Raw genomic sequence first — 26,363 nt, forward strand, 5'->3', positions numbered from 1 at the left:
ACAAAAGAAAGGGATTTCTGTTGGCATACATTTTCATGTAACAAAATGCATGCGCTTTGCTGCATCAAAACAGACAAGTGTGAATAGGCTCCAAAGTTCTGCTAACTTTATTATGTAGATTAGGCGTTAATCTGTCAAACACTTTAATTTTTTATGAGCCTAGTGTTTTAAAGTAAGTAAAGAGGAGGATGATCTTGTTGTTTTCACATCCGCCAAAGTGAGATTGAGTTTCAGATGATCGAAGGGGGTGGAGGTGAGGGCTGGAGTTCAGCAGACATTGTAATACATGTAATAGATAATAAAACTGTATGTACAGATGAACACACACATATATAATAAAATTTACTTTGTGTTGTGTGTGTTTTTGATATGTTTACTATGTTTTGCAAATGGCTTTCTTTAAAATACAGATAATTCCTGCAACTCTACAGGGAGAGGGTGGAGGATTTAAAACTGTAAAGAACCATAATGAATGTGCAAGTTCAAACAGGAATCTATAGTGGAGTTTTCCCATTGCTGTGGTAACTGCTAAACCACAAAGCGGCAGATTAAATATGACACTAATTATTCACATTTTACGTATTACCCAATATGTCTGGCTCCTTTGTGAATGTTCTTTTTGTTTTATTTATTTAAAAATGGGAAAAAAAAGAAAATAGTACCCATAAAAATAGCAAATAAATGGGGATGAAAAATATTCAAACGAAAAAGTTCCTTCAAGTACAATAAAAAAAAATAAACATAGTGGTGTCAAGTTCTCCGCCCAAAAGAAAAAGGTCTACTTACTTTAATCAGTTTTGCACAATATGAGTAGATTTGGAATCTCTCAACCAGGGTTCCTCCAGAGGTTGCTAGGGGTTCCTTGAGCAATTTCTGCCTCTCAGGTAAGTTCCCCTGACACCATTGATCTTTTTAGCAATCTGTAAGGGGGTAATTCTTCCCAATGACCGCAAGTGTAAGGAGCATTCTTACCTTATCACACTAATGTATCATGAATTGTAGATAGTCATTTTAGCAGGGGTTCCCTGAGACCGGAAAGTTATGTCAAGGGATCCTCTGCATTGAAAAGGTTGAGAAAGGCTGCTCTAAAGCATGTGCTTAAAGAGGAGATTTAATCTTCTCCTTCCAAAAAATAAAAACTTTTAATATTAGGGCATTTACCTGTCCAGGTATCCAGCGGTGTCCTCACCCCAAGCCGATTCTTCAATTGGCTGTCAGGTACTGGCGCTGCCATCTTGACGAAGTGAAACCGGCTGTGAAGTCTTGCGGCTTCACAGCCATTTTTTTACTACTGCGCATGCATGAGGTGTGCTGTGCTTTGAGAATGGGCCGCAGTCCTCTGGAACCTGTTAAGTGTGCCAGAGGGCTGTGGGGGCAACTTCTATCTCAGTATGCCGTGAAGTGGGAGTGGGTACCTGTCAAAACCAGGTACCTACTCCCCTGAAAAGGTGCCAAATGTGGCAGTGGAGGCGGGGAGAAGGTAGATAAGTGGGGCTTCCACTTTTGGGTGGAACTCCGCTTTAACTAAGGGAAACGGTCTTGCTGCGCTTTGTGAATGGTCCCGCAGTCTTTTTGGACCTGTGATATGTCCCAGAAGGCTTCTGGTGAAGAGGAGGAGGGGGTGAACTTTCATTCAGAACGCCTACGCGATCCTGGAGGAAAGGGGAGCTGGTACCTGTCAAAACAAGGTACCCGCTCCCCCCCAATCCCACCCAAAAAAAAGCATCAGGTGTTAGAGGGTAGATGGATGGGGTGGAGGCAAGCAAGTGCAGCTTCCCCTTTTAAAGTGAAGTTCCGCTTTAAGGTGGCTATTTGTTTTGTTTATCAGCCCTGAACTGATTCCTCCATCCAAACATGAAAGGTGCATGGAGGAATTCTTCCCACTGAGAAGAGGGGTTGATTTACTAAAAGCAAATAGACTGAGCACTTTGCAAGTACAGCTGCTCCAGAGCTTAGTAAATGAGGGGAAGGACACTTCCATCATCCAAACATGTCCAAGCAAAAATGCAGGGTTTTTTTTTTTTTTTTTTTTTTTTTAATTATCCTTGCCTGCAATTGGGTGTTCTTTGCAAAGTGAAGCTTCACCTCATTTACTTAGCTCTGGAGCAAATGCCCTTGAGTGCAACTGCACTTGCAAACGTACAGTCTGTTTACCTTTATTAAATCTACCCCAACTCCTCCACTGTTAGAATACACTGTTCAGCAGCTTCAGCCACTGATCCAGAAAAGATTTACAACAGACAATGATAAAATGACTGACTACTGTTGACCAGGGATGGCCACACATGGATCGAAATCCAGGCAGACCCTGCTGCCTTTTGACATTACAAACGAGTAGTGTTCTTTATTTTTCTGGCTAAATGCAGTTGCAATAAACCTTTGCAATTATAAGATGGTTTTTCAGGATCCTGTTACACAAATGTTAACCCATGGTTGCTTAATTGTTTGTAACATTTCATTGCTATATTCAGTAAATAAATGCAACAAAGCATGTTCTCCCCCTCAGTCCGGCTTCTGTGTTTACCAGCAATAGCTTGTCTCCCATTGGCTTCCACAATTCAGATCTCCTGATCCCACGAAGTGCAAGACAGGGTCAAGGGAGATGCAGCAGTGCAGTCATGGGCAGTAGCGGGCATATGGTAGGCTGCACCACTTCTAACCTTCATTTTTTTTTTCTCTGGTGCCTGGATACTGATGCCCTCGCTGGATGATCTCCCTGTAAGTGATAGCGGCTGAGACCCCTATAGTGTGTGGGGAGGTACCAGAGCTGGCTGGGTGCTTCAGCTTTATACAGCAATAGAAGGGAGACACGTGGTAGATGGAGTATATGGGGGGGGGGGTTGTGTGCAGAGGTAAGAGCTGAAGAGGGGTGGAAGTGAGATATGGCTGCAGAGTTAAGCAGCTGGGAAAGAGGACTGAACTCTGCCCCTTTTGTGTAGTGCACTCTTGAACTCTCCACTCTGCGTAGCCCACCCATGAACTCTCCACTCTGTACATAGTGCACTTCTGAACTTTGCACTCTGTACGTAGTGTGCCCCTGAACTTTGCAGGGTTCAGGGGTGCGCTACGTACAGAGTGCAGGGTTCAGGAGTGCGCTACGTGCAGGGTTCAGGAGACTCTGTACGTAGTGCACTCCTGTACTTTGCACTCTGTACATAGTGCACCACTGAACTTTGCACTCGGTACGTAGCGCACCCCTGAACCCTGCCCTCTGTACGTAGCGCACTCCTGAACCCTGCTCTCTGTACGTAGCGCACTCCTGAACCCTGCCCTCTGTACGTAGCGCACTCCTGAACCCTGCCCTCTGTACGTAGCGCACTCCTGAACCCTGCCCTCTGTACGTAGCGCACTCCTGAACCCTGCCCTCTGTACGTAGCGCACTCCTGAACCCTGCCTTCTGTACGTAGCGCACTCCTGAGCCCTGCCCTCTGTACGTAGCGCACCCCTGAGCCCTGCCCTCTGTACGTAGCGCACCCCTGAGCCCTGCCCTCTGTACGTAGCGCACCCCTGAGCCCTGCCCTCTGTACGTAGCGCACTCCTGAGCCCTGCCCTCTGTACGTACCGCACTCCTGAACCCTGCCCTCTGTACGTAGCGCACTCCTGAGCCCTGCCCTCTGTACGTAGCGCACTCCTGAGCCCTGCCCTCTGTACGTAGCGCACTCCTGAGCCCTGCCCTCTGTACGTAGCGCACTCCTGAGCCCTGCCCTCTGTACTTAGCGCACTCCTGAGCCCTGCCCTCTGTACGTAGCGCACTCCTGAACCCTGCCCTCTGTACGTAGCGCACTCCTGAACCCTGCCCTCTGTACGTAGCGCACTCCTGAACCCTGCCCTCTGTACGTAGCGCACTCCTGAGCCCTGCCCTCTGTACGTAGCGCACCCCTGAGCCCTGCCCTCTGTACGTAGCGCACCCCTGAGCCCTGCCCTCTGTACGTAGCGCACCCCTGAGCCCTGCCCTCTGTACGTAGCGCACTCCTGAGCCCTGCCCTCTGTACGTACCGCACTCCTGAACCCTGCCCTCTGTACGTAGCGCACTCCTGAGCCCTGCCCTCTGTACGTAGCGCACTCCTGAGCCCTGCCCTCTGTACGTAGCGCACTCCTGAGCCCTGCCCTCTGTACGTAGCGCACTCCTGAGCCCTGCCCTCTGTACTTAGCGCACTCCTGAGCCCTGCCCTCTGTACTTAGCGCACTCCTGAGCCCTGCCCTCTGTACTTAGCGCACTCCTGAGCCCTGCCCTCTGTACGTAGCGCACTCCTGAACCCTGCCCTCTGTATGAAGCGCACCCTGAACTCTGTACTCCTGGTCCTTAGGACCCTCCTATGTTAATTAAATTTGGCCAAATCTACTATTCGTGTGTGTGTGTGTGTGTTTGTGTGTGTGGGCGAGGGGGATTGTGTGGGCGAGGGGGATTGTGTGTGTGTGTGTGGGCGAGGGGGATTGTGTGTGTGTGGGCGAGGGGGATTGTGTGAGGGTGTGGGCGAGGGGGATTGTGTGAGGGTGTGCCTTCACAGTCTATCCATGAACATGAGATGTTTGTCATTTAATCCAGCCTATTCTGAACAGATCAGTCAAAAATAAGTAGAAGGTGACAAACAGCCTGGCTCATGAAAGAATAGTCAGCCAAGATGGATTTGTTTGAATGGTTGCTATTGCTTTGAGATGAATCTGTTGCAGTTGATATCTGGCTGCTTTCTATTCTCCCTCAATAATAGACTTTATTATGAACAATTACTTCTTCTCTTGGATCATTCATGACCACATGTCAGACTGACATTAAATATCATGGGCCAGCTTCATACGATTTTAGTGTCATAAATCTTGAACTCTGTGTCACAAGTATAAATGGACTCCCCCCAAGGCACAGCCCCAGAGTGTTGAGGCTTTTCGGGAGCCACTAATGGTGCCAGGGTTAGCCTACTTCACAGGGCAGAAGGAACAGTGGTAACAACCAACTAGCAGGCAGTCTAAGATAGCCTCAAATTAATAGACAGAAGAGTGGTTACATAGGCAAATGGGTGAGACGGAATCTGGGTCAAAATACAGTCAAATGCCAGAAAATGGTCCACTTCCGCAGCACAAGAAAGGCATTTGACAGGCTGATTTAACTCTATAATGCCGCATTCTTGTGCATAGCACATGGTTGTGGCATGGCCCCATTAAACTCAGTGGTAAGTTTGTCAGTCAGTACTACCTGTCAAACTCTGAATCCCGAGTTAAATATTCCTTGAAGCAAAGCATTCTATCCACAGCATTTGTACAGCCCGTCTGGCTGTATTGGGAAAGTTTTGTTTGGGCTGCCTGTCTGAAAAAGCATTGATTGAACCTGTTGATTAGATGCAGATTTTAAAGCAGTGTGGCTGTATTAGTTTTCTTTTTTATTCTTTTTTTCCCCTTTATTTCTACCTGGTAATTCAGCAAGTAAGTATGTTGTTTTTCAACATTTTACCAGGCCAAGCTGTCCAACAAAAGTGACAGAGGGTTGAGATAAACCATTTAACGTTAATATGAGTGCTTACAATATCTATCTTTTATTCATTTGTGTTAAACCTTTTTCCTAAAAGAAAAACATATGGTTACTCTGCTTAAAAATCATTAGCTGGAGTTCCGTTTTGAATGATTAGTCAAGTCCCTCTAACACAGTGTTTCTCAACTCCAGTGCTCATGGACCCCCAACAGGTCATGTTTTCAGGATTTCCCTCAGATGAAACAGCTGTGGTAATTACTAAGGCAGTGAAACTGATCAAATCACCTGTGCAAAATAATGGAAATCCTGAAAACATGACCTGTTGGGGGTCCATGAGGACTGGAGTTGAGAAACACTGCTCTAACACAACCCTCTACATGTTGACAGTGCTGCTGTCCAGGGGTGGCTGCATTGCTCCTCCAGACTGGAGCCATCCTAAGACATGAAGTGTGTTGTTGGTTCTATCACCAGCCTAAAAAGAAAACTAATGCAGCATTTAGCACTGGTGCATAAGGCTTTGGTGTTTCTGTGTGTAGAAGGTAAAAGTCCAACCCTGCTGACAGCTGCCTGTCGAACTCTGAGAAACTGACAGCTGCTGCAACTGGAAGGGACTGGACGGCACTGAGCTGTACTTACATTTAGGGCAGGATGTGCCATGAACTGCTTGTGATCTGGGCATTCGACCTTGGGCACATATAGCATAAAATGTAGCCTCCAAATATCAGCCTCTCATAAGATTCAATCAGCTACGGGCAGCAGGTGTGGAAAGTGCCCCTGTATTGGTAAAATGCAATGTAGTACATTTTTATTTTGGGGTTTACTACTACTTTAGGTTCTGCTTACCTAGCACTTTATAGGTGGATACTAAGGTCAGGTGTGCAAACTGCAGAGTGGCTGCAGTGCAGTGCCACGCACGCACGCACGCAATCCAGCACTGGCTAAGAATATGCATCATACACACTAGGAGGAGTACAACTGGGGAAATAATAATGGCATGCAATGCCAAGCTGCAGTTTCTAACGGGAGCAAAATCCTCTCTTGTATTAAAAGACATATAGACTCCAGAGAGAGAGATATCATTTCACCCCTGTACAAATCATTAGTAAAACCTCATCTGGAATATGCAGTTCAATTTTGGCCATCAATTCAGAAAACTAACTTTGGGGAAAGTACAGTGAAGCAAAACCAAACTGATAAGAGGCATGGAGGAGATCAGCTATGAGGAAAGATTAGAGGAACTGAATTTATTCTCTCTTGAGAAGAGATTAAAGGGGGATATGATCAACATGTATAAATACATCATATAGTGAACTCGGTGTAGAGATATTCACCCTGAGGTCATCACAGAGGACAAGGGGGAACTCTTTACGTCTGGAGGAAAAGAAATTTATTTTCCAAACACGGAAAGGTTTCTTCACAGTAAGAGCTGTGAGAATGTGGAATAGACTCCCTCAAGAGTAGATTCTGGCCAGCTCCGTGGATTGCTTTAAAAAAGGCCTGGATTATTTCTTAGATGCACAGAATATAACTGGATACTAATATTTATAGGTAAAGTTGATGCAAGGAGTATCTGATTGCCTCTCGGGGGATCAGAAAGGTTTTTTTTTTTCCCAGCAGGAGCAAATTGGATTGTTCTTTGCTGGGTTCTTTTGCCTTCCTCTGGATCAACTGTGGGTGTAGGATTTAACTTTTTTTTTTTTTTTTAATGGTTGAACTGGATGGACTTTTTTCAGCCAGACTAACTATATAACCACAGGCTAAAGACTGAAATTGTTTGCCTCCAAACAAATCTGAAGGTGAAATCAGGAATGCACACTGTGCTGTATTGCAGTTGTAAACACTATTCCTGTCTGTCAGCAGCCTTTTCTGAACCACAAAACAGCAACCTCTGAGGGACCCATGTAGGTATTTCTTAAGTGTGTACTAAACATGAAAGAAAAGAGATAATCAATCACTTAAAAAACGACGCTATTCCAAAAGCAGAAAAACCTGTTTGTAAGAATGTAACTGCAAAATACAATGAGACATAATAATGGGAATTTACTTAGGTAAAATATGAGTAGTCCACAAATGGCCAGTTTCATTCATAATATTTCTAAATTTAACGTGGTTCTAAAGGCTCAGGTTTTTTAACCTTCATGCATAGAATACATGAAGGTAAGAAACCTTATGTGCTGCGGCCCTCCCCCTCAATCCTTACCTGAGCCCTCTCCGATTCAGCAATGTTCTCGACAGACTCTGCTGTCTGGGGACTCTTCCTCATTGGCAGAGACAGCAGTGGGAGCCCATTGGCTCCTGCTGCTGTCATTCACAGCCAGTGAGCCAATGAGGAGAGAGTGGGGGAGGAGGTGGAGTTGAGCCATGACTCTGTGTCTTATGGATGCACAGAGCTGCATCTCGGGACGAGCGTTGCCCCCAGGGCAAACGTCCTTTCCCTGGGGGCACTGCTCAAGGGGGTGGAGCCAGGAGCACTGGCGAGGACTCGAAAAGTATTGGGGCTGTACTGTTGAAAATCACTGTACAGAGTAGGTAAGTATAGACATGTTTGTTATTTTAGATTAAAAAAAAAAAGCTTTAGTGTCACCTTAAAGCATATCTAAACCCAACAACAAAAGTGGATAATATTTCAACTTACCAGTCTTTAGATGTGGCATCTGCATTCCTTTTCTTTATTTCCTTTGCTTTAACCTCGTAATCCTACCATTAACACACTTCCTATCCTAGGGTGACAACCATACTGAGAAGTGTTGTCACCTTCGGACAGTGAGTGTGTTAGGAATGCCTCCATGTCTTCTCCATAACAACGGGAGATGTCTTGTAGTCCATAGAGATAGTTGGGCATAGTACTAAACAGTTACGGCTCAGAGGCCATTTTTTTTTTAAATTTGTTGAACAGATATATAAAACACTTTCAATGGTTACATAGTTAGTCGGCTTGAAAAAAGACACGTCTAGTTCAACCCACCTAATAGTATATTTAAAAGACCAAAAGGGAACCAATAAGAAATGAGGAATTATGGCCTTATCTAGAATTGCTTTACAGTCTGAAGCACGAACCACATTTGGATTGCGCTTCAGACAGCAATAGACAGGTGGTGAGGATTAGTATTGCCTCCTCAGTGTCTGCCTTAACCCCTTAATTAACTCCCTAGTCACTGCATGTGTCGTGTGTGTGTGGTTGTTGCGTGGTTGCCATCCACCCTGATTCACTTGAATGGGTCGCAGTTGGCGATTGGTACTACCCACTGAGCATGATATGGGACATAATTCCTGCCTCTTCTTACACCTGCAGTGACAACGGGGAGCTGTTTAGGGGCATTAAAAATGCAGCTCAACCATGGGTTTTTTTTTTCTTTACCACCCCCCAATCGCAAGTGTAAACTTGTTTTCAAATTTTTCCATTCTTTGTTACATCTTCGTGCTGCTGCTTTCTGCAGCCACTTCATGTCAACCTGCTTTTCACTTCATGGCATTTTCCAGGACCAGAGATGAACTCAGGTGTGTTTGGATCCTAGTTTGAAACCCACATGGATAAGCCTGCCAGGAAACTGTCTGTGGGCCAGTTATCTGTCACATGGACATATCTGCTCCACAGCGACAAGAATGTTTATATGCAAGGCTTCAGGACAGGGAATACCTTTGCTGCAGATGATTGCCCCAGTAGAGTGACAGAATCCTGGTGGACTCGCTCATGTGGGTTTGAACTAAGATCCAAATACACCCCAGCTCATCCCTGCTGAGGACCAAGCTCCTGATAGTGAGAATATTGGACCATATCTGAATAATGTTTGTTGACAGTTACATCTAATATGTTATGAAAGCCTTCATCTGAAGCCCTGGTGCTCAACCTGTAACTTGAGAGCCACATGCGGCCCTTTGGTATGTGATGTAAGGTCCCTCAGACCTCAGCAGTCTGTAGTGTGAACATTGATTATGATAATAGCATTGATCTCTACTAGCCTCATGTAACATGTTGCTCAGCTTCATATTTTCTTTTGCAACATATCCCCAGCCAAAAATGTAGAATTTCCACACTCTAACCCTCATTTCCTCTATTACATATATTGAACATTATGTGTGACCCTTTGCTGATCTCTAGGGCCTTGTTTTAGGCCCCCTTAGATCATAAATTGACAACCACTGATCTAATGGGTGGATGCCACGTCTGATGATCAAATGTGGTAAAATAATTTTGGACCTACAACTGCTTTTTTTCAAAAAAAAAGTTCTTAGTAGTTTCTTGTTTGGTCAGTATTTCCCTAAAACTGTTGAACATTTGTGTTTAAAGGGTCTCAGGGAGATAAACGTGCCTGAGGCTGGTTGGATCTTGCCTGGAAGTCCCCCCGAGGTCCTTCAGTGCCTAAGAATATCAATTGATTTCTTGCATCAGGTGTCCTAACATTTCTGAAACTAGTAGCCTTGCATCTTGTATGCCAGATCTGCTGATCTCCAGATAATCGCACTTAATAATTTAATGAGCAAACGAATGCCAGCTCAAGACAGACTGTTAATGCAAAGACGGAAAGCTTCTACCGCATCATTCAAGACATGTTCTTTGGAATGAAAATGTTCATTTTGCTCCAATTGTATGGAGGTTGCTGGATTTGTTCATGCCATTGTGGCAAAAGTTGCATTGTTATTTCTTGAGTTGTCTACAGTTTTATATTAAACCTATTTTATGTTTTGATGTGATGTACATTGTATGTATGCAAGCTTGCCGGGGATGTCCATTTATTGAAATTCACTAAGGAGAGACTTTTAACTGCTTCTAAATGCAAATAAACACGTACAATGGTCATAAATTACTTATAGTCTAGATCTTGTGCCGGATCAAGTCACATGACACGCCTTGTCTCGCGACGGCTTAATTCTTTGGAAAGTCTAGCTCACACACACTTGATTTTATCTTTGTGCCTTGCAGACAGCTGTTAATGATTAGTTTATTTGAGGATTGTTCCTCATATGTCTCTGGACAAGTGTTCTGCAGTTTCAGCACAGCGATTATACTGCGTCCATGGCCAGTTAATTGGCCGCCTTGTGTCTTGAAGAAACATTTGGTCAGTAGGCTTTAGCTCCTTCTCTCACCTGTGCCATATAGTCTTTCTATGGTGACAGGTGCTTAAATAGCCTTTACCAGAAACTAGATCCGTACGCCTTGCATGAGGCCCTGTTCATTCTATGGGTGGGGGGAACAATAATGAAATACTGTGTACAATCTTAAGGCACAAGATTAGGTTTCTTCAGTGGTGTTCTCAAAGTATTACATTTCCAGATGACCTTTAAACAATTTATCCTAGTTTAAAAAAAATCCTTAAGCTTTTCTTCCTTTTTTTTTTTATTTTTTTTTTATTATTATTATTTTGACTATTATGTTATCACTACTAGGTAGGCACACACATTTGCTGAGGGTATAAATATTGTTAAAGTTTATCTTTTGCCTTCCCTGGCTCCTTCTTTGCCCCCGCAATAGCAAGTTAATAACATAAAGATAAATTGTTCCATGTTCATTGCTTACTTTATTTTAGACCTATTTCACCACTAGGCCTCAATGTTTTTCGAAGCACTGTAGGAAGAACATGGCTGGTGGAAGAGGCCAGCTTGAGGCTGTACAAAGGTTCCTGAAAACATCATAACACCCTACTTTGACTCTCAAGAGCCCCCAGCCCTGATGCAAATATCAAGTTGTCTTGAACTAGGTTCACACTATTGCTGCACTGAGAGCTGCGATTTGCATGGGCACTGCAGCCCATTCATTTGAATGGGCTGCTGTGCCTCCTGAAATGCAGGGAAAAGGTCCCTGCAGCATTTTAGGAATTGTGGGCCGCATGGGAACTGCAAGTGCAGTGTGGGAGTGATTTCCAGTGCTTGCGGTGTGCCATTAGGAATAACGGCACTTGCATACATCTCCTGTGTTTTTTCTGTGCGGGTGTTTACGGCTGAGGGAACAGGTGTGGTCCCACAGCGGCTACCACCCATACAGATGTGAGCCTAACCTTGATGGGTGAATGTTCGTCTGTGAGAGGGGTATTCCTAGATCAGGTGCATTTACCTGTGATGCTGATTAAAGAAACTACAATTGAGTGAATGGAAGAGGAAGGCTGTGGATTTAGGGGCTTGGTAATGCTGGATGTCCTCCATCCTGGAAATGAGGTGAGCTGCATCTGACTTGCTACAGTTGCTAATGTACATTGTGGGGAGCTCAGTGTGCAGTGAAATCAGAGTAAGCAATCTCAGCGCAGGAGATGAGTCTGTACAACTGTGCAAACATGAAGGTAAGGCTGGAGTTTGTCTTCAGATATATTTGATTGTGTGTCTGTATATTTTAGAAAAGTTTAGTATATGGGCTATTTAGGAGCATGTAACTGGGAGTTGTGTGACCAGTGCATTTTGGTGACTGACTGCAGCAGAGAACGGAGCAGTGGGGGAGCACAGTAAAGGTGGGTATAAGGTGGTAAGGGGTGGGTTTTGCTCTGAATTGGCAAGGTGGCAGTTTTTTTCATGAAATTGTTTATTACTGGATTTTTCTACTTTCTTGTAATGTTCTCCATGAGCTCCTGAACCGTTCCCTTTTTGCTCATTTCCATTTGTTTGGAATGAACCGTGCAGGTTATTTCCAGCTATGTGCACTGCTGTTTATGTACACAATAAATCCAAGTTCTTCTTCCATCATGGGAGTGTGCATGAGAGGATGGCTACATACAATGGGACCATGGAGATCATAGCCACCCTCTCAAGCCCCATTTCACATGGCCGGTTTGTTGCGGCCTCCGGATTCCTGTGGCAAAAATGTGCAGATTCTGTGGCTTTGCTATCCATATCGGCTGTTCAGCCCTTTAAGTTAATGGAGGACTGACAGTGGCTCCTGCTGATCACATTTAGCCATGCACAGAGCCATTATCTGCAGTTCTGGGACAGATGTTGGAGCCTGGTCGCAGTCAGCTATGTCCAGGCTCTGATATCTCTCTCGGAACTACAGCTAATCTCTCTGTGTGTGGCACATAAGTGCAATGGGCAGCGGCCGCTGTCAGCCCACTATTAGTTTCAATGGGCTGAGCTGCCAATGCTGATCGCATAACCCAGTCATTACTGCAGCAAGAATTTGTGGATTATTGCTGCGGGAATCCGGAGGCTGCAACAAACTGATCATGTGAAAGGGGCCTAACAGGGCGTCGGATCATAGTAGCAAACATAAAGGAATTTAGAGATTTGGAGGAGGCCAAGAGCAATAGAAGGTACTTGTCTGAGTTAATAATACATAATTGAACACATTCCTTTCTTTTTCAAAGCAGAATTTACTATCCATATAACCTCATTCCACATGGATGGCAGTCAGAATAGTATGTTGTCCAGTCACCATCCATTCATGTGTTTATTAACGTACAACTAAAGGCTTTTTTTGTGGTTTTGGATGGAGTGGTGAGAAATTAAAACCCCTCTTAGTTTGTACTGCTGTTTGTGCCCCCGTTAGGGAGATTCACTTTTTCGATTTTTGAAAGTATTAAAAAAATCTGAAATTTCGGATTGTAATAGAGGGGAAATGGTCCAATGGGGACACTAGTTCTGGTGACCTGGGAGTTCCCAAGGGATTCCTTTAATTTTCAGGGATTTCCTCTCACTTCCTGTTTGCTTATGGGACAGGAAGTAAAGGGAAATCTCTGCTATGGGACACAGATGACAAAGAAAAATCTGACAGGTGTTATAACCCTCTGTTGCTCTATCCAAAATGGGGAAAAAAAGTTTTGCCTATACGGTAATGTTCATTCCTAGACCCAACATGGTTAGTCTGTCCTCTAACTATGCTACCCAACTGTACACTCTTTCCTGTATTTACCTACTGCCAAATGTTGCGGCCGCTCTATTATTAACCACATTCTCACATCAAAATAAATATTAAAGAAACCTTTATTCCACATGGTACAATGGGGGAAATTTAGGTCTCCTTCACATGGGTATACTTAACAATCCGCCGGTGAGAGGGCCATGTTTGCCCACACAGGTGTTCTGTGTATCCCCATGCAGGTAGTCCTATCCATGTCAATTGGGAAACAGCAGCTGCAATGACACAGTCGCTGCTCCAAATTTGATGTCTGAATGTACACTGTCTACGTATGGGGAGCCGCATGCACCTGCGCAGCTGTCAAAATGGGAGCAGCGGCTGTGTCCATGCAGCCAACATGGGGATGCACAGAACACCTGTAAATCCTGTGCAGGCAAACTTGGCCCTTGCATGGGCATACGCTTAAGTACACCCACGTGAATGAGGCCTTATTGTCTTGTGTCATTTCTTCATGTAGAAACCCCTATGGTGGACCACAACTTTTTTTTTTTTTTTTATTGCAGTCCTGCATAAGCCGAATCATGACTAGTTCTCTTTAGATCTAACCAAACCTGAACTTTTCAACTAGTCCAAAGAGAGCTTTGGCTTAATGTGATCATTATCTGTTGTCATCGCCTTGGAAATGGAGGAACTTTCCCCACTGATACGTATTTTTCTCACACTGTTCTTTGGTGTTATTTCTCCAGTCGGCGCTGAATAAAGTGTTGACAACTTGGACAGTCCACGGATCTATATATAGCTCTCATAACAAACAGGTGAAAGTGTAGCCGGTGCCTTGAGATTTGTTTTTTTAGGGATTTAAGATGATCAGAATGCAAATACGGTTTCACTGAAGGAAAATGATGTTGGTTTATGTAACAAAGCTGACATTGCTTCTGTCTTTGCATAGATTATTATTTAAAAAAAAAAAAAGTCCGATATGTAGAAATTCTCCGGCAGGTCGGAATACAATGTATTTCTTGGTGATGCAGTTCAATTGTGTGAATTCAATTTAGCAGATATTGTTTGGAAGACTCTGATGTATGTGACATGGGGAGTATTAATCCTATAAAGAGGACATATAAACCTCAGCCCACGGAGTCACCTGGGTAATTTGGGTGATACCTATAATTTAGGTGTTGCTCAATTGTTAAATAGACTCATCACACCTGACTGGTTTTTAGCCACCCATCATTCAAGAGGTCTTGAAAATGAAGGTTTGGGTGTTGTATAATAATGGTAAAATAATCCCACATGAATCTGCGTGTAAGTAATATTACACTCAAAAGAGATGAGTACTGTCTATTATTGAGAAACTTTTCTGGTTGTCATATCCTGCTGTGACAATGCATTTCAAGCTACTACAGACCATAGGAAAATAGGAAGCATAAAAAGAATAGGACAGATAAATTGGATAATTCCTTTATTAAATTGGGACCCTGACCTGGAATAGTACATTGCAAATCCTTCACTCAGGGGTCGGTAACCCCCCCGGTACGCATACTAGGGATAGCACGCAATGCCTGTTCTGCTGGTAAACCTTCCCCCTTCCATTGCCGATAAACTGAGAGGGGTGTTTGCTCAGCAGGTAGACAAGTTAAATGCAGATATAGCACAATGCTACAGCCAGCTCTGCATGCCCCAGTGACTAGTCCACACTGTCCTGACTTCTAGACACAGTGCCCTTTCTCATCTCAACTGCACTACATACTGCTGCTGGTTTTTGTAACCCCAGTCCACACTTTCTCCTGGCTCCTGTGCACATATACAGTATGTCCTCCTCTCATCCCAGCTCCTTGGTACACTTCTGCTGGCCCTCTCTACTTTTCTATATTTGCCCATGCATGAAATGCACAAGATAATGCAGCTCTGTAATCATTAGTACATCTTTTACATGCTCAGTGCAGGCAGTGTAAGTGATTTGGAGCTGGTATCAGCCTTTTGAAATCTTTTTACAGCAGAGCTCAGACTGGGAGAGTGAGAAGCACTGTGCTGCAGTTCTCAAATGCTACCATGGAACATGCTGATGAGAGAGATCAGAGTGATCAAAAAAAGCCCATCCATCTGCTGCTTTTCCTTTCACTATCCAGTCACAGTCTGGGAGGATAACACTACCTGCCCTACCAGGCAGGGCTGTGCTGTGTGACAAAGCTGTGCAAATCTCAAAACCGAATGGACAGGAATACAAATGCTTTGGCAGGGAAAGTAGTGTGTGTATGTATCTATATATGTGTGTATGTATGCATATATGTGTGTGTGTATATGTATTTGTGTGTGTGCGTATGTATATGTGTATATTATATATATATATATATGTGTGTGTGTGTGTATATATATATATATATATATATAGATATAAAAAATATATACACACACTACATTGCCAAAAGTATTGGGTGCCTGTCACATGTCTTAGTCCGTAGGGTTCAATATTGAGTTGGCCCACCCTTTGCAGCTATAACAGCTTCAACTCTTCTGGGAAGACTGTCCACAAGGTTTAGGAGTCTGTCTATGGGAATGTTTGACCGTTCTTCCAGAACAGCATTTGTGAGGTCAGGCACTGATGTCGGACAAGAAGGCCTGGCTCAAAGTCTCTCCATATTTCATCCCAAAGGTGTTCTTTTGGGTTGAGTTCAGGACTGTCAAGTTCCTCTGCCCCAAACTCGCTCATCCATGTCTTTATGAACCTTGCTTTGTGCACTGGTGCACAGTCATGTTGGAACAGGAAGGGGCCATCCCCAAACTGTTCCCACAAAGTTGGGAGCATAAAATTTGTTCATAATATCTTGGTTTGTTGATGCCTTAAGAGTTCCCTTCACTGGAACTAAGGGGCCAAGCCCAACCCATGAAAAACAACCCCACACCATAATCTCCCCTCCTCCAAACTTTACACTTGGCACAATACAGTCAGGCAAGTACTGATCTCCTGGCAACCACCAAACCCAGACATGTCCATAATATTGCCAGACAGAGAAGTGTGATTGGTCAGAGCCAGGGAACACGTCTCCACTATTCTAGAGTCCAGTGGCAGCATGCTTTACACCACTTCATCCGATGCTTTGCATTATACTTGGTGATGTAAGACATGGACACAGCTGCTCAGCTATGAAAACTCATTCCATGAAGCTCTCTTCGCACTGGTGTGCTAATTTGAAGGCCTCACGAAGTTTGGAGGTCTTTAGCTATCGACTCTGCAGACAGTTGGTGACTTCTGCGCAATAAACGCTTTAGTATGTGCTGCCCCTGCTCTATAATTGTACATGGCCTACCGCTTCATGGCTGAGTTGCTGTTGTTCCCAGTTGCTTCCACTTTGTTATAATACCACTAACAGTTGACTGTGGAATATTTAGTAGCAAGGAAATTTCACAAATAAACTTATTGCACAGGTGGCAGCCTATCACAGTACCATGCTTGCATTCACTGAGCTCCTGAGAGTGACCCATTCTTTCACAAATGTTTGTAGAAGCAGTCTGCATGCCTAGGTGCTTAATTTTATACACCTGTGGCCATGGAGGTTATTGGAATACCTGAATCCAATGATTTGGAGGGCTGGCTCAATACTTTTGGCAATATTTATGTATTTTATCTGTGTAGTTAGCTGGTTGCTTGAAATTCATCTTCAAAACCATACCCACTCAACATGTAAATGATGATCAGCTGCCCTGATTGAGTCCTTTTATGTGTCGGTGGTGCATGTGCAAAATGTGCATGTCTCAGATCATACAGGCATATATAGGGTAGATGTTTGGTTCAGATGCAACACTGACAACCTTTTACACAGGACAGCCAGATTCTGCATAAAAAAAAAAAAAACTTCACATATATGTATGAGGCCTAAGGTTCCTTTCACACGGGTGATCTAATCATGTCTGCCTGTCAGACTTTCAGCCAAACCTGATCGGCTTGTCCATGTATCTCCAGCCTTGTGTCCGTTTACACTCCCCCTACCTCCAATCCAATCAGGTCTGCTACAAAAAAAACCCCCAAAAAACAGATGTGTCCCCTTGTGTCTAGGCGGTTCAGATTTTAGGGTGCCCATATAGCAGAGCGGGCTCTGTCTGTATGTGGACACATACCTGTCATCTGCCCACTTTGATCAGCAGGGGATCAGCTAAGCCACTGATCCCTACATTCCTATAAAAATAAGCAAGTTACAAATTCCATAGAAAAATTACTATGAGTTCTATATTGAGAAATTGCTTTAAAGTCCATCTCTGTGATGGGAAAAAAACCCATGCCGTAAGCCCCCCACACTGTAAGAGTTAAATCTTTGGTAATCATAAGGGGTAGAAAAAGAGTCTGTATTATTTACCCGTACCTCTTACTCCAACAGATTTTGGTGCTCTCTTCTTCACTCCTCCGCTCTGGGCAGTCTCTGTATCTTCACGTACGGTGCAGGGCTATTAGTTCTACATTGTATGTCAGTAGTTAAGCATGTGACCGCAGCCAGGAGCACCTAAGAGGATACTGCAGAGGGCACAGTCCCACAGATGGAGAGAGACTCTTGGAACAAGGAATAAAGTAGGAATTTCACCGTATTCTTCCACCCCTAGGTAGTTTCATTGTAAGGATTGATTTTTTTTTTTTCCTTTTTCTTGTTCTGGATGTGGGCTTCACTCACCTGCCGTTTGTTTTACAGTAGAGGGTTGGCATCCTGCAATAATCTGATTCCGGAGAAGAAAGCTGAGACTTCATTGTTTGTGCTGTGAAGATTTGGAAATGTATCTCCATAACGCTTATAGCTACAGAAGTGAATTAAAGCGCTGAGCAAACTGTTGGCGCTATATAAATCCTGTATAATAATGACTTTTTTGATGTCTTTGTACTGTGTGTTCAGAATAAATAAATACTTAAGTGTGTATGATCTGGGCGCAAGCTCACTTTAAGGCCATCTCTCAGTCCTCAAGTTTATTTTCCACTTCTCATTTACATTACAAGGAAGGTTACTGAAGCTGTTTATGTTTATCCTAACAGCACTTGTGTTTATACTGATATTCTGATAACTGGAAAACAGACCCGTCCTATGGAAGACATGACACCTTTTTACGCCGAGTGGTGAATTTAAGGGTTTGTGACAGCATTTGCAAAAATAGCTATACATTTTTCTATTAATAGTCCAACATCACATCAAAATGTGTCTCACCCCTGGGGAGGACTTCTGTTTAGCCTGACCTCAAAGTCATGCGAAAGAGAATATCAAGTAATGATAAAGAAATGGATAGCTTGCTGTCATGATTATTAAAGATATAAATACTGTTTTTACCATGCTTCTTATTAAGCATAGAAATATTGAGGAAGAAGGTTGTTTTGGATAGGGTCAGGAATGCTATGACAGACACATAGACATGATTTATCAGGGTCAATGTTATTTTTCAACCAGGTAGATTAAATTTGGCTCATAAAGTAATGTAATCTAAAAGAATACTAAAAAAAGTTGTTTGTGTTGATTTTGCACACCTGATGCATAGAAATGCTTGTTGCATTCTGCTGTCTTGTATAAGAGCTTGTTCTCTTTATGCTTTGAGCTGTGTTGATCTTCATAGATCAACAGAGACTCAACGCAAGGGCACATACAAAATAATTGCTTCTATGTGCTCTGCTCACACCATAACCCTGTTTTGAGGTGTGATGCACTACTCAAAAAGCAGCATGTACCATTTATTTATTTTATTTTATTTCTTTTTTACGAAACACAACCAGGGGCGGACTGACAACTCATGGGGCCCCCTGGCAATAGGGGATCATGGGGCCCTGTGTCCTTGCCCAAACTCAAAAAAGCCTATGAAAACTGTACCAGGGGCATCTCATGGGGCCCCCTACTGACCCCGGGCCCTCGGGCAGTGCCTGAGTTTCCAAATGGTCAGTCCGCCCCTGAACACAACTCGACATACCGCATGCCAGTGCAGTATGTCGCAGCACTATAAATGTGTATCTTGTGATATGCTTTTGATTACCCCTATATACAGCTGCTAGCACCCTAACACACTCATATCAATGTGCTCCAATACTATATAACCAACAAGTAGTGCACTGCTATATTGCAAACCTAAATTGTGTGTGTTATCACTCTTGCAGTCGTTATTTATTTTAATTGATGGAGTATATACCGGTATCTCCTAAAACTTAAAAGATCCCAGACGCTATGCAATTTGATCGGTCTCCCAGCAGTCAAGATTAATTGAGAAAAAAAGCGAGATTTGACAATACATGATTATAGGGTCAAAGGATCCAGGTGAGAGTACATATTGATTGTCTGAGCACACAAGAGATCCACAAAAGCACTCAGAGTTTTAAGAGATATTTATTTTAATTGGTGGAGCATATAAGGACTTCAAGAGTGAATATAACATATAATATAGTATGTTGCAACACACTGCAGTGCATAGACTTGAATGAAGTGTCAGTTTGTGACACTTCAATACAGTGTAAAAAAGTAAAAGCCCCTACACTTTGTATACCAGTGCACATACACATCTGCACAGAGAGGAAGGTGGAACGAGTCTTGAAACAGTATCTGTAACCAGTCATTGTGCATTTATTGGCCTCATTCACATGGGTGTATCAATCAGTATACCCATGTAAAGGGCCATCTGCACCAGTGTGGGATGCACAGGTTTTCCATCGGCAGTCTCCTGCAGGCAGCTTTTTATTAAATCATTGACAGGTGACTGACTGTCATTTATTTGAACAGGAGGCCATTTGCCCCTCTTACTCAGTATTCTCGCCCGCTGTGAACCGTGAAGGAGCCCAGGTATTGTATCTTTCATAATACTTATTGATAAACTTTGTTAAAAAAAATAAAATAAAACAATGAAGAGCCCAGGGAAAAAGTATATAGCAGCCATCACTAAATGGCGGACCGCGATTTGGAGGCGGACCAAGTCAGTGTACCTCCCCGACCCGCCACGGTCGTGCCAGACGGTTCTCTCCCCCCCCAACTGCCTCAGGCACTGTCTTCTTTGCTGAGCTGACATATGGAAGCAGCACAACAATGGATGGAGGCCCAGTTGACTGATTTCTAGGATGGCCCTGCATCATAGCAACCAATCAGTTAATTGGGGCAGCTCCCACCCTCTGTCCGTTGTTGTGCTGCCCTTCCAGTGTCAGCTCTAGACCTTCTGTGCGTTCCGCCCTTTGCACTGTAAGTTAGGACACGGAAGTGGGGTCTGTTACTACTATGAAGTATGGGAGAAGCCGGGGGTCATGTGAAGGGGGTCTGGAAACTGTAATGTGAAGGGAAGGGATTGATATAAAAGTGGCAGGTGAGGACAGGAATGTGAAATGAGTGTCATGAAAGGAAGGGGGTTCTACTAAGGGGGCAAGGACAGGAATGTGATGGGGGGCTGGGGACTGCAGTGTGAGGGCGGGGGTTCTATAAAGGGGATTTGGATTGGAATGTGAAGGGGGTGCTGAGGACTGCAATGTAAAGGAAGGGTTCTATAAATGGGGTGAGGAGAGGAATGTGAAGGGGGGGCTGGGGACTGCAAAGTGAAGAGGGGTTCTATAAAGTGGGTGAGGACAGGAATGTGATGAGGGGTGCTATAAAGTGGGTGAGGACAGGAATGTAAATGATGTGCTATAAAGTGGGTGAGGACAGGAATTTGATGAGGGGTGCTATAAAATGGTGAGGACAGGAATGTAAATGGGGTGCTATAAAGGGGGTGAGGACAGGAATGTGAAAGGGGGCTGGGGACTAGAGAGAGAAGAGGGGTTCTATAAAGGGGGTGAGGACAGGAATGTAAATGGGGTGCTTTAAAGGGAATGAAGCTAGGACTGTGAAAGGGGGTCGGGGACTGCAGTGTGCAGGAGGGGTTCTATAAAGGGGGTGAGGACAAGAATGTTAAGGGGGACTGAGGATTGCAGTATGAAGGGGGGTTCTATAAAGGGGGCGTGGACTGGAATGTGAAGGAGGACTGGGAACTGCAATGTGAAGAAGGGGTGCTATAAAGGGGGTAAGAACAGGAACATGAAGGGGGAATGGGAACAGCAATTTGAAGTGTGGGGGGTGGTGATATAAAGGGGGGCCGAGGACAAGAATGTGAAGGGGGAGTAAGGACTGTAATGTGAAGGGAGGGATGATGTGCAGGGGAACTGAGAATACTGATGTAATAACAGGACTGTGATGTGAAGGATCAGAGGCTAGGCGCCTTATACGCAGTAACACAGAGAAAAAAGTCCCTGACCTTTTTTTTTTTTTTTCTTAAATGGCGCCATACCAAGCTGTATGGTACTGTGGCACCAAATGCACTGTGTTTGCAAATGCACAGAGGTGCCTTTTTAAGAATCAAACGTGATTCAGACCTCTTCTGGAAGGAAATTTTACTGACTGGACCTTTTTGAGAATTTTAATTCACTGGTACATAGGGTCAGGGAGGACTTTTTTTGAGCTTTTTGACACCGTCATCTTCCTTTGAATGAACAAGGTGACAGTGCTCCTTTAACTGTTTGCTTTGAGTTCAACTGTTTGCTTTGAATCTAGAATATAAATGACAAAGCCCTGTATAATGGGACTGAACTGGCACTTGGGTACTGTGCAGTGAAGACTATTGGCATTATAACAGATTTATCCTAATTAATTACAAAGCCTGAAAAGGTGCCAAATTCCTTTATCAAGTGGATTGTTTTAGAAAGCATGGAGGCAGCCTCTTGTAAATAAAGATATACTGTATCTCTTCAGCACACAGGCATGTTATTTTTCTTCCTTTGACTAGTGCCTGGCTTATGTATAACAATGGCTTAATTTTGTAAGAAAACTAAAACCGAGCGCCTTCTCTTAAAAAGCCTTCATAAGAAATTAAATAAATTAAACCACCTAATCCCAAAATTGTGAAAAATTGTCATACTATGCGTTAGCTGCCCCCTTAAAGTGTTTATACACTTCAAAATTCAATAAAATACAAAAAAGGTCCAGTGCACACATATACCAAAAAGTGCTATATATCAATAAAACAAATAATATCAATAAATGAAAGTCCCACGCCATATAGTGTGCAAACAAGTCCTTTTGGTGCTTCATAAAATAATCTTCATGCATTTTTTTCTATGTGCTCCATCACCTTGTGCACTAATAATACACTCACCGGCCATCCATAACCCCTTAATTAAAAGAACCCACCGGGATTTAAAGCCCTGAGCAAATAAGCGCTGATGACCTTCTTTTTATTAATGGCTTAATTTTGTCTAACATTGCACACTTGCATATCATTTTTATTTCCAACACACAGAATTCTGGGAACGCAGAACAACCCAGTCTAGTTCTTGGTGTATGTGAGATCTTTGCTCAGTAACCTGTTTGCGCCTACATAACACATATACGTGGCCTCTTGGTGGGACGCAACTCTGAGCATTTGCTTACATGCTTATCAGAATGTAAACACAGCTGTGCCGAGAGCGCACACCCTGCGCAATTACCAGAGGCTAATGGAAAGCTCCCGATGGCTACCTGCGATCTGGAGCTTTCCGATCATGTGACCACTGTGATAGCCAATCAAGACGGTCACTTGTTCAGAAACCCCCATCAAAAACCCCCTAAAGGGCGGGTCGGCGCTAACAGGTTAAAATATTTTAAGGGGACAAGTGCATATTCCTGACACATTTAAATAAATTAACTGTATACTGAAACATGCAATAGGGTTGATTTACTAAAGGCAAATAGTCTGTTCACTTTGCTACAGTTTGCACTATTCATTTAGCTTAGTGAATGAGGTGAAGCTCTGCTGACTTCCATCATGCAATCGTGTAAACACAAATATGTTTTATTATTATTTTATTTGCGCATGATTGGGTATTCTTTTCAAAGTGAAATATCACCTAATTTACGAAGCTCTGGGGAAAAGTCTCTTGCAAAGGGAACAGCCTATCTACTTTTAGCAAATCAACCCCACTGTCTTCCATAAAGGTTCCTGTTCCTGGGACTAAAACATATTTACAAGCAGTGGTATCAGTAACATAGATTCTGCACTACAGATGATAGTTTAGAAGTCTAATAATTATATAGTCTAATAATAATGCTAAAATTCTGGTAAAGCTGAGCTCAAGGTCACAGGGCAGTCCTGATCCTCTTCTTCTCAGGTCCCTCAGTGGCACTCCTGGCTTCTCCCCACTGTTAAGTGCCCCCAGAGCAAGCTGCTTGCACTGGGGGCACTTGTGCATGCTCACTCTCGAGACAGCTCTGTGTGTCTATGGGACATACAAAGTGTGTCTCAGTTCTACCCCCTAACCCCTGCTCCCTCCTCACTGATTGTGATTGCGGTGTCTGAGCCAATGAAGAGGGAGAGATCTGGGAGAGCTGCTGCTCTCGTGCACATCGCTGGATCCAGATCGGCCTTAGGTGAGTACTAAAAAGAGCTGCACATTGAAGGTTTTTTACTTTTATGTATAGAATGCATGAAAGTAAAAAAAAAAACCTTCAGCCTTTAGAATCGCTTTAAGAAAGGTTTATAACCTTTGTCAGGATGTTATTAGTTTCTTACATTATGGGCCCTTTGACACGGGCGATCAGATCAGGTCCACCTGTCAGTGTTTCAGATGTACCTGATGAGAAGGTCTATGCATTCCTATGGACCTGCATGTGTAAACTAACTTGTGTCCATTTACACCTGCCTACCTCCTGGTCCAATCAAGCCCTCTTAAAAAAAAAAAAAAAAAAAAAAAAAAAAAAAGACTGCGTCTTCTTCCTGTTGGGCAGACTTGAGGCAGCCGGGTGTAAATGGACAGCGGAGACTGTTTACGCCCGGTAGCCAATAAAGCAGTGCGGTCTGTCCATATCCGCTATGCATAAACTGAGCAGACACGGACTTGTCATCCACCTGCTCTGCTCCGATCAGTAAACAGATCTCCTGCTAATTGGAATGGAAGGTGTCCATTTGAAAGGGCCCTTAGGAGATTTCCTCTCATGTCTTGTCTAGGTGATGAGTGGCAAACAGAACAGGAAGTGAAGGGTAATCTTCTCTGAGTACATAAAGACAGCATTAAAAATCCTATAGAAAACTCAGCGGGAACATAGAAATTAAAAATCCAAGAGCAGGTCTAACCCTTCAAAATTTAAAAAAAAAAAAATTTGGTCTGACATTGGACTATTGGATGTTTGAGAGCTTTTCCTCCCAAATACACAGAATAAAAACAAATGAGACAAAACCATAATGTTCAATCAGGAAATTAATATGTGCAAGAAAAGTAAAAACTGCAATTGTTGGGGGCAAAAAAAAGTTCTTGTAGATCTATCTAAAATGTAGTCCTCACAAGCGACCATGGGCAAGACAGGAGATGGGTGGTTTCTGAATAGTGCTTTCTATTATAGAAAATGCCATCAATATAGTCTAAATTGCTATACATTATCCACCATTAGGATATAAAAAACGGCAGGAAAACCATTTTTAATGTAATTTTTTCTTTTCCTTTGCAGGAACTGGGACATTTGGGAGGGTCCATTTGGTAAAAGAGAAAACGGCAAAGAACTATTTTGCACTAAAAGTAATGAGCATTCCCGATGTCATTCGTCTAAAACAAGAACAGCATGTACACAATGAGAAATCCGTTTTGAAAGAGGTGAACCATCCATTTCTAGTCAGACTGTAAGTATTTCAAATTTTTATATATGTTGGTATGTCTTTTCCTGCTGCTCTTATTTTATGTGTCTTTATTTTCTATGCTGTTGATTAGATTGGAATATATTTCCACCTTCTTTGGCATTTAAAAGCAATAGAGTATTTTATGAAGAGCTGCACTGTGACATTTTGGTATAATTGACCTTTGGTATAGTATCTTGTTTTCATTGCAATATCTGTTTGCTGTTATTTTTTTTATCTGACGTTACCATATCTAGGTTTATAATCATTTATACTACATCAGTGATCAGCTAAAAAATGTATAACTTTGTTATCAAAACAAAGGGATAGACAATAAATTGCACTAAATTGACTAAGGGATATTTCGGTTTGGAGGTGGATGGTTGCTGGTTAAAAAATGTGCTAACTTGTATGTTTTCTGTCCAATCGTGGTACCTACCCTCTGGAGTTCTGGGCTTTAGCTTTTCTTTCCTTACCCATGGACATTTCTCTATTTTGGTAAATAGTGATGACACAAACCTTCTCAGTGATTTTCTCTGTAAGGCGGGTCATAGATGATTCCCGCATTAACACAGTATTTGATGGAAAAATCCCTCCCGCAGAGCTATTGCGTTTTTTTCCTGGTGGGGGCATGGGGAGCCATCCCTGCTGGGAGAACACAGTGATTATTGCTAGCGGCTATAGCTGCTGTCGTCAATAGTCACATGATGAAAATACAAAATGCTGGTTGCACCCAAGTCAATCAATGGTTCAACTTGGTTACAATCAGCTTGCCTACAGATGTGGGTGGCAATGAATTTATAAAGTGGTTGCAAAGGCTCAAGGTGTTTTACCTTCATGCATTCTATGCATGAAGGTAAAAAAACCTTTTCTGTGCAGCATCCCCCCAGGACCCCCTAAGCCTCCTTTCGATACAACGATGTGCACTGGAGTCTCGGCTATCCCAGGACTCCCTCTTCTCATTACCTGAGACCGAAGGGAGAGCCATTGGCTTCCACTTCTGTCTGTCACAGCCAGTGAACCAATGAGAAAAGAGGAGGGTGGGGCCGAGCCATGGCTTTATGTGTGAATGGTCTCACGGAGCAGTGGGTGCTCCCATAGCAAGCTGCTTGCTGTGGGGGCACCCGACAGGAGAGAAGGGGCTAAGAGTGCCGTCGGGGACCCGAGAAGAGGAGGATCCGGGCCCGCTCTGTGCAAAACCACTGCACACAGCAGGTAAGTATAGACATGTTTGTTATTTTTTCTTTAAAAAAATAAACCTTTAGAATGCAGCATGTTTATGGGCACCAAATCACATAGTACCACAGTACCACACAATTGGTGCATTGTGTTTTGGAAAAGTAGTGATTGCACTACTTTTTCCACATTCCAGTGTGAAGCAGCCCTAAGGCCTAGTGATTTACATACATAAAAGTAGAAAGTAGTTCAGGAGCAGAATTGTACATACAAGCACGTTATGGCATACACGAGGGACATAGAGGGGTAGATTTACTAAAACTGGAACACTCAGAAGCTGAT

General features: G+C 43.3%; 1 protein-coding gene across 1 annotated transcript in view; it reads left to right on the plus strand.

Annotated features, from left to right (window-relative positions):
* Nucleotides 1-26,363, plus strand: part of PRKX (protein kinase cAMP-dependent X-linked catalytic subunit) — a 194,997-nt gene that overhangs the window by 109,056 nt on the left and 59,578 nt on the right. The window contains exon 2 of the mRNA XM_089683881.1: nt 24,683-24,851. Within this exon, the coding sequence (XP_089540007.1) occupies nt 24,683-24,851 (169 nt within the window). The remainder of the gene's footprint in view (nt 1-24,682; nt 24,852-26,363) is intronic.

This window comes from Staurois parvus, unplaced genomic scaffold (assembly GCF_062004578.1).
Source record: "Staurois parvus isolate SC_StPar_1 unplaced genomic scaffold, SC_StPar_1.0 ptg000327l, whole genome shotgun sequence".
NCBI classification, from domain to species: domain Eukaryota; kingdom Metazoa; phylum Chordata; class Amphibia; order Anura; family Ranidae; genus Staurois; species Staurois parvus.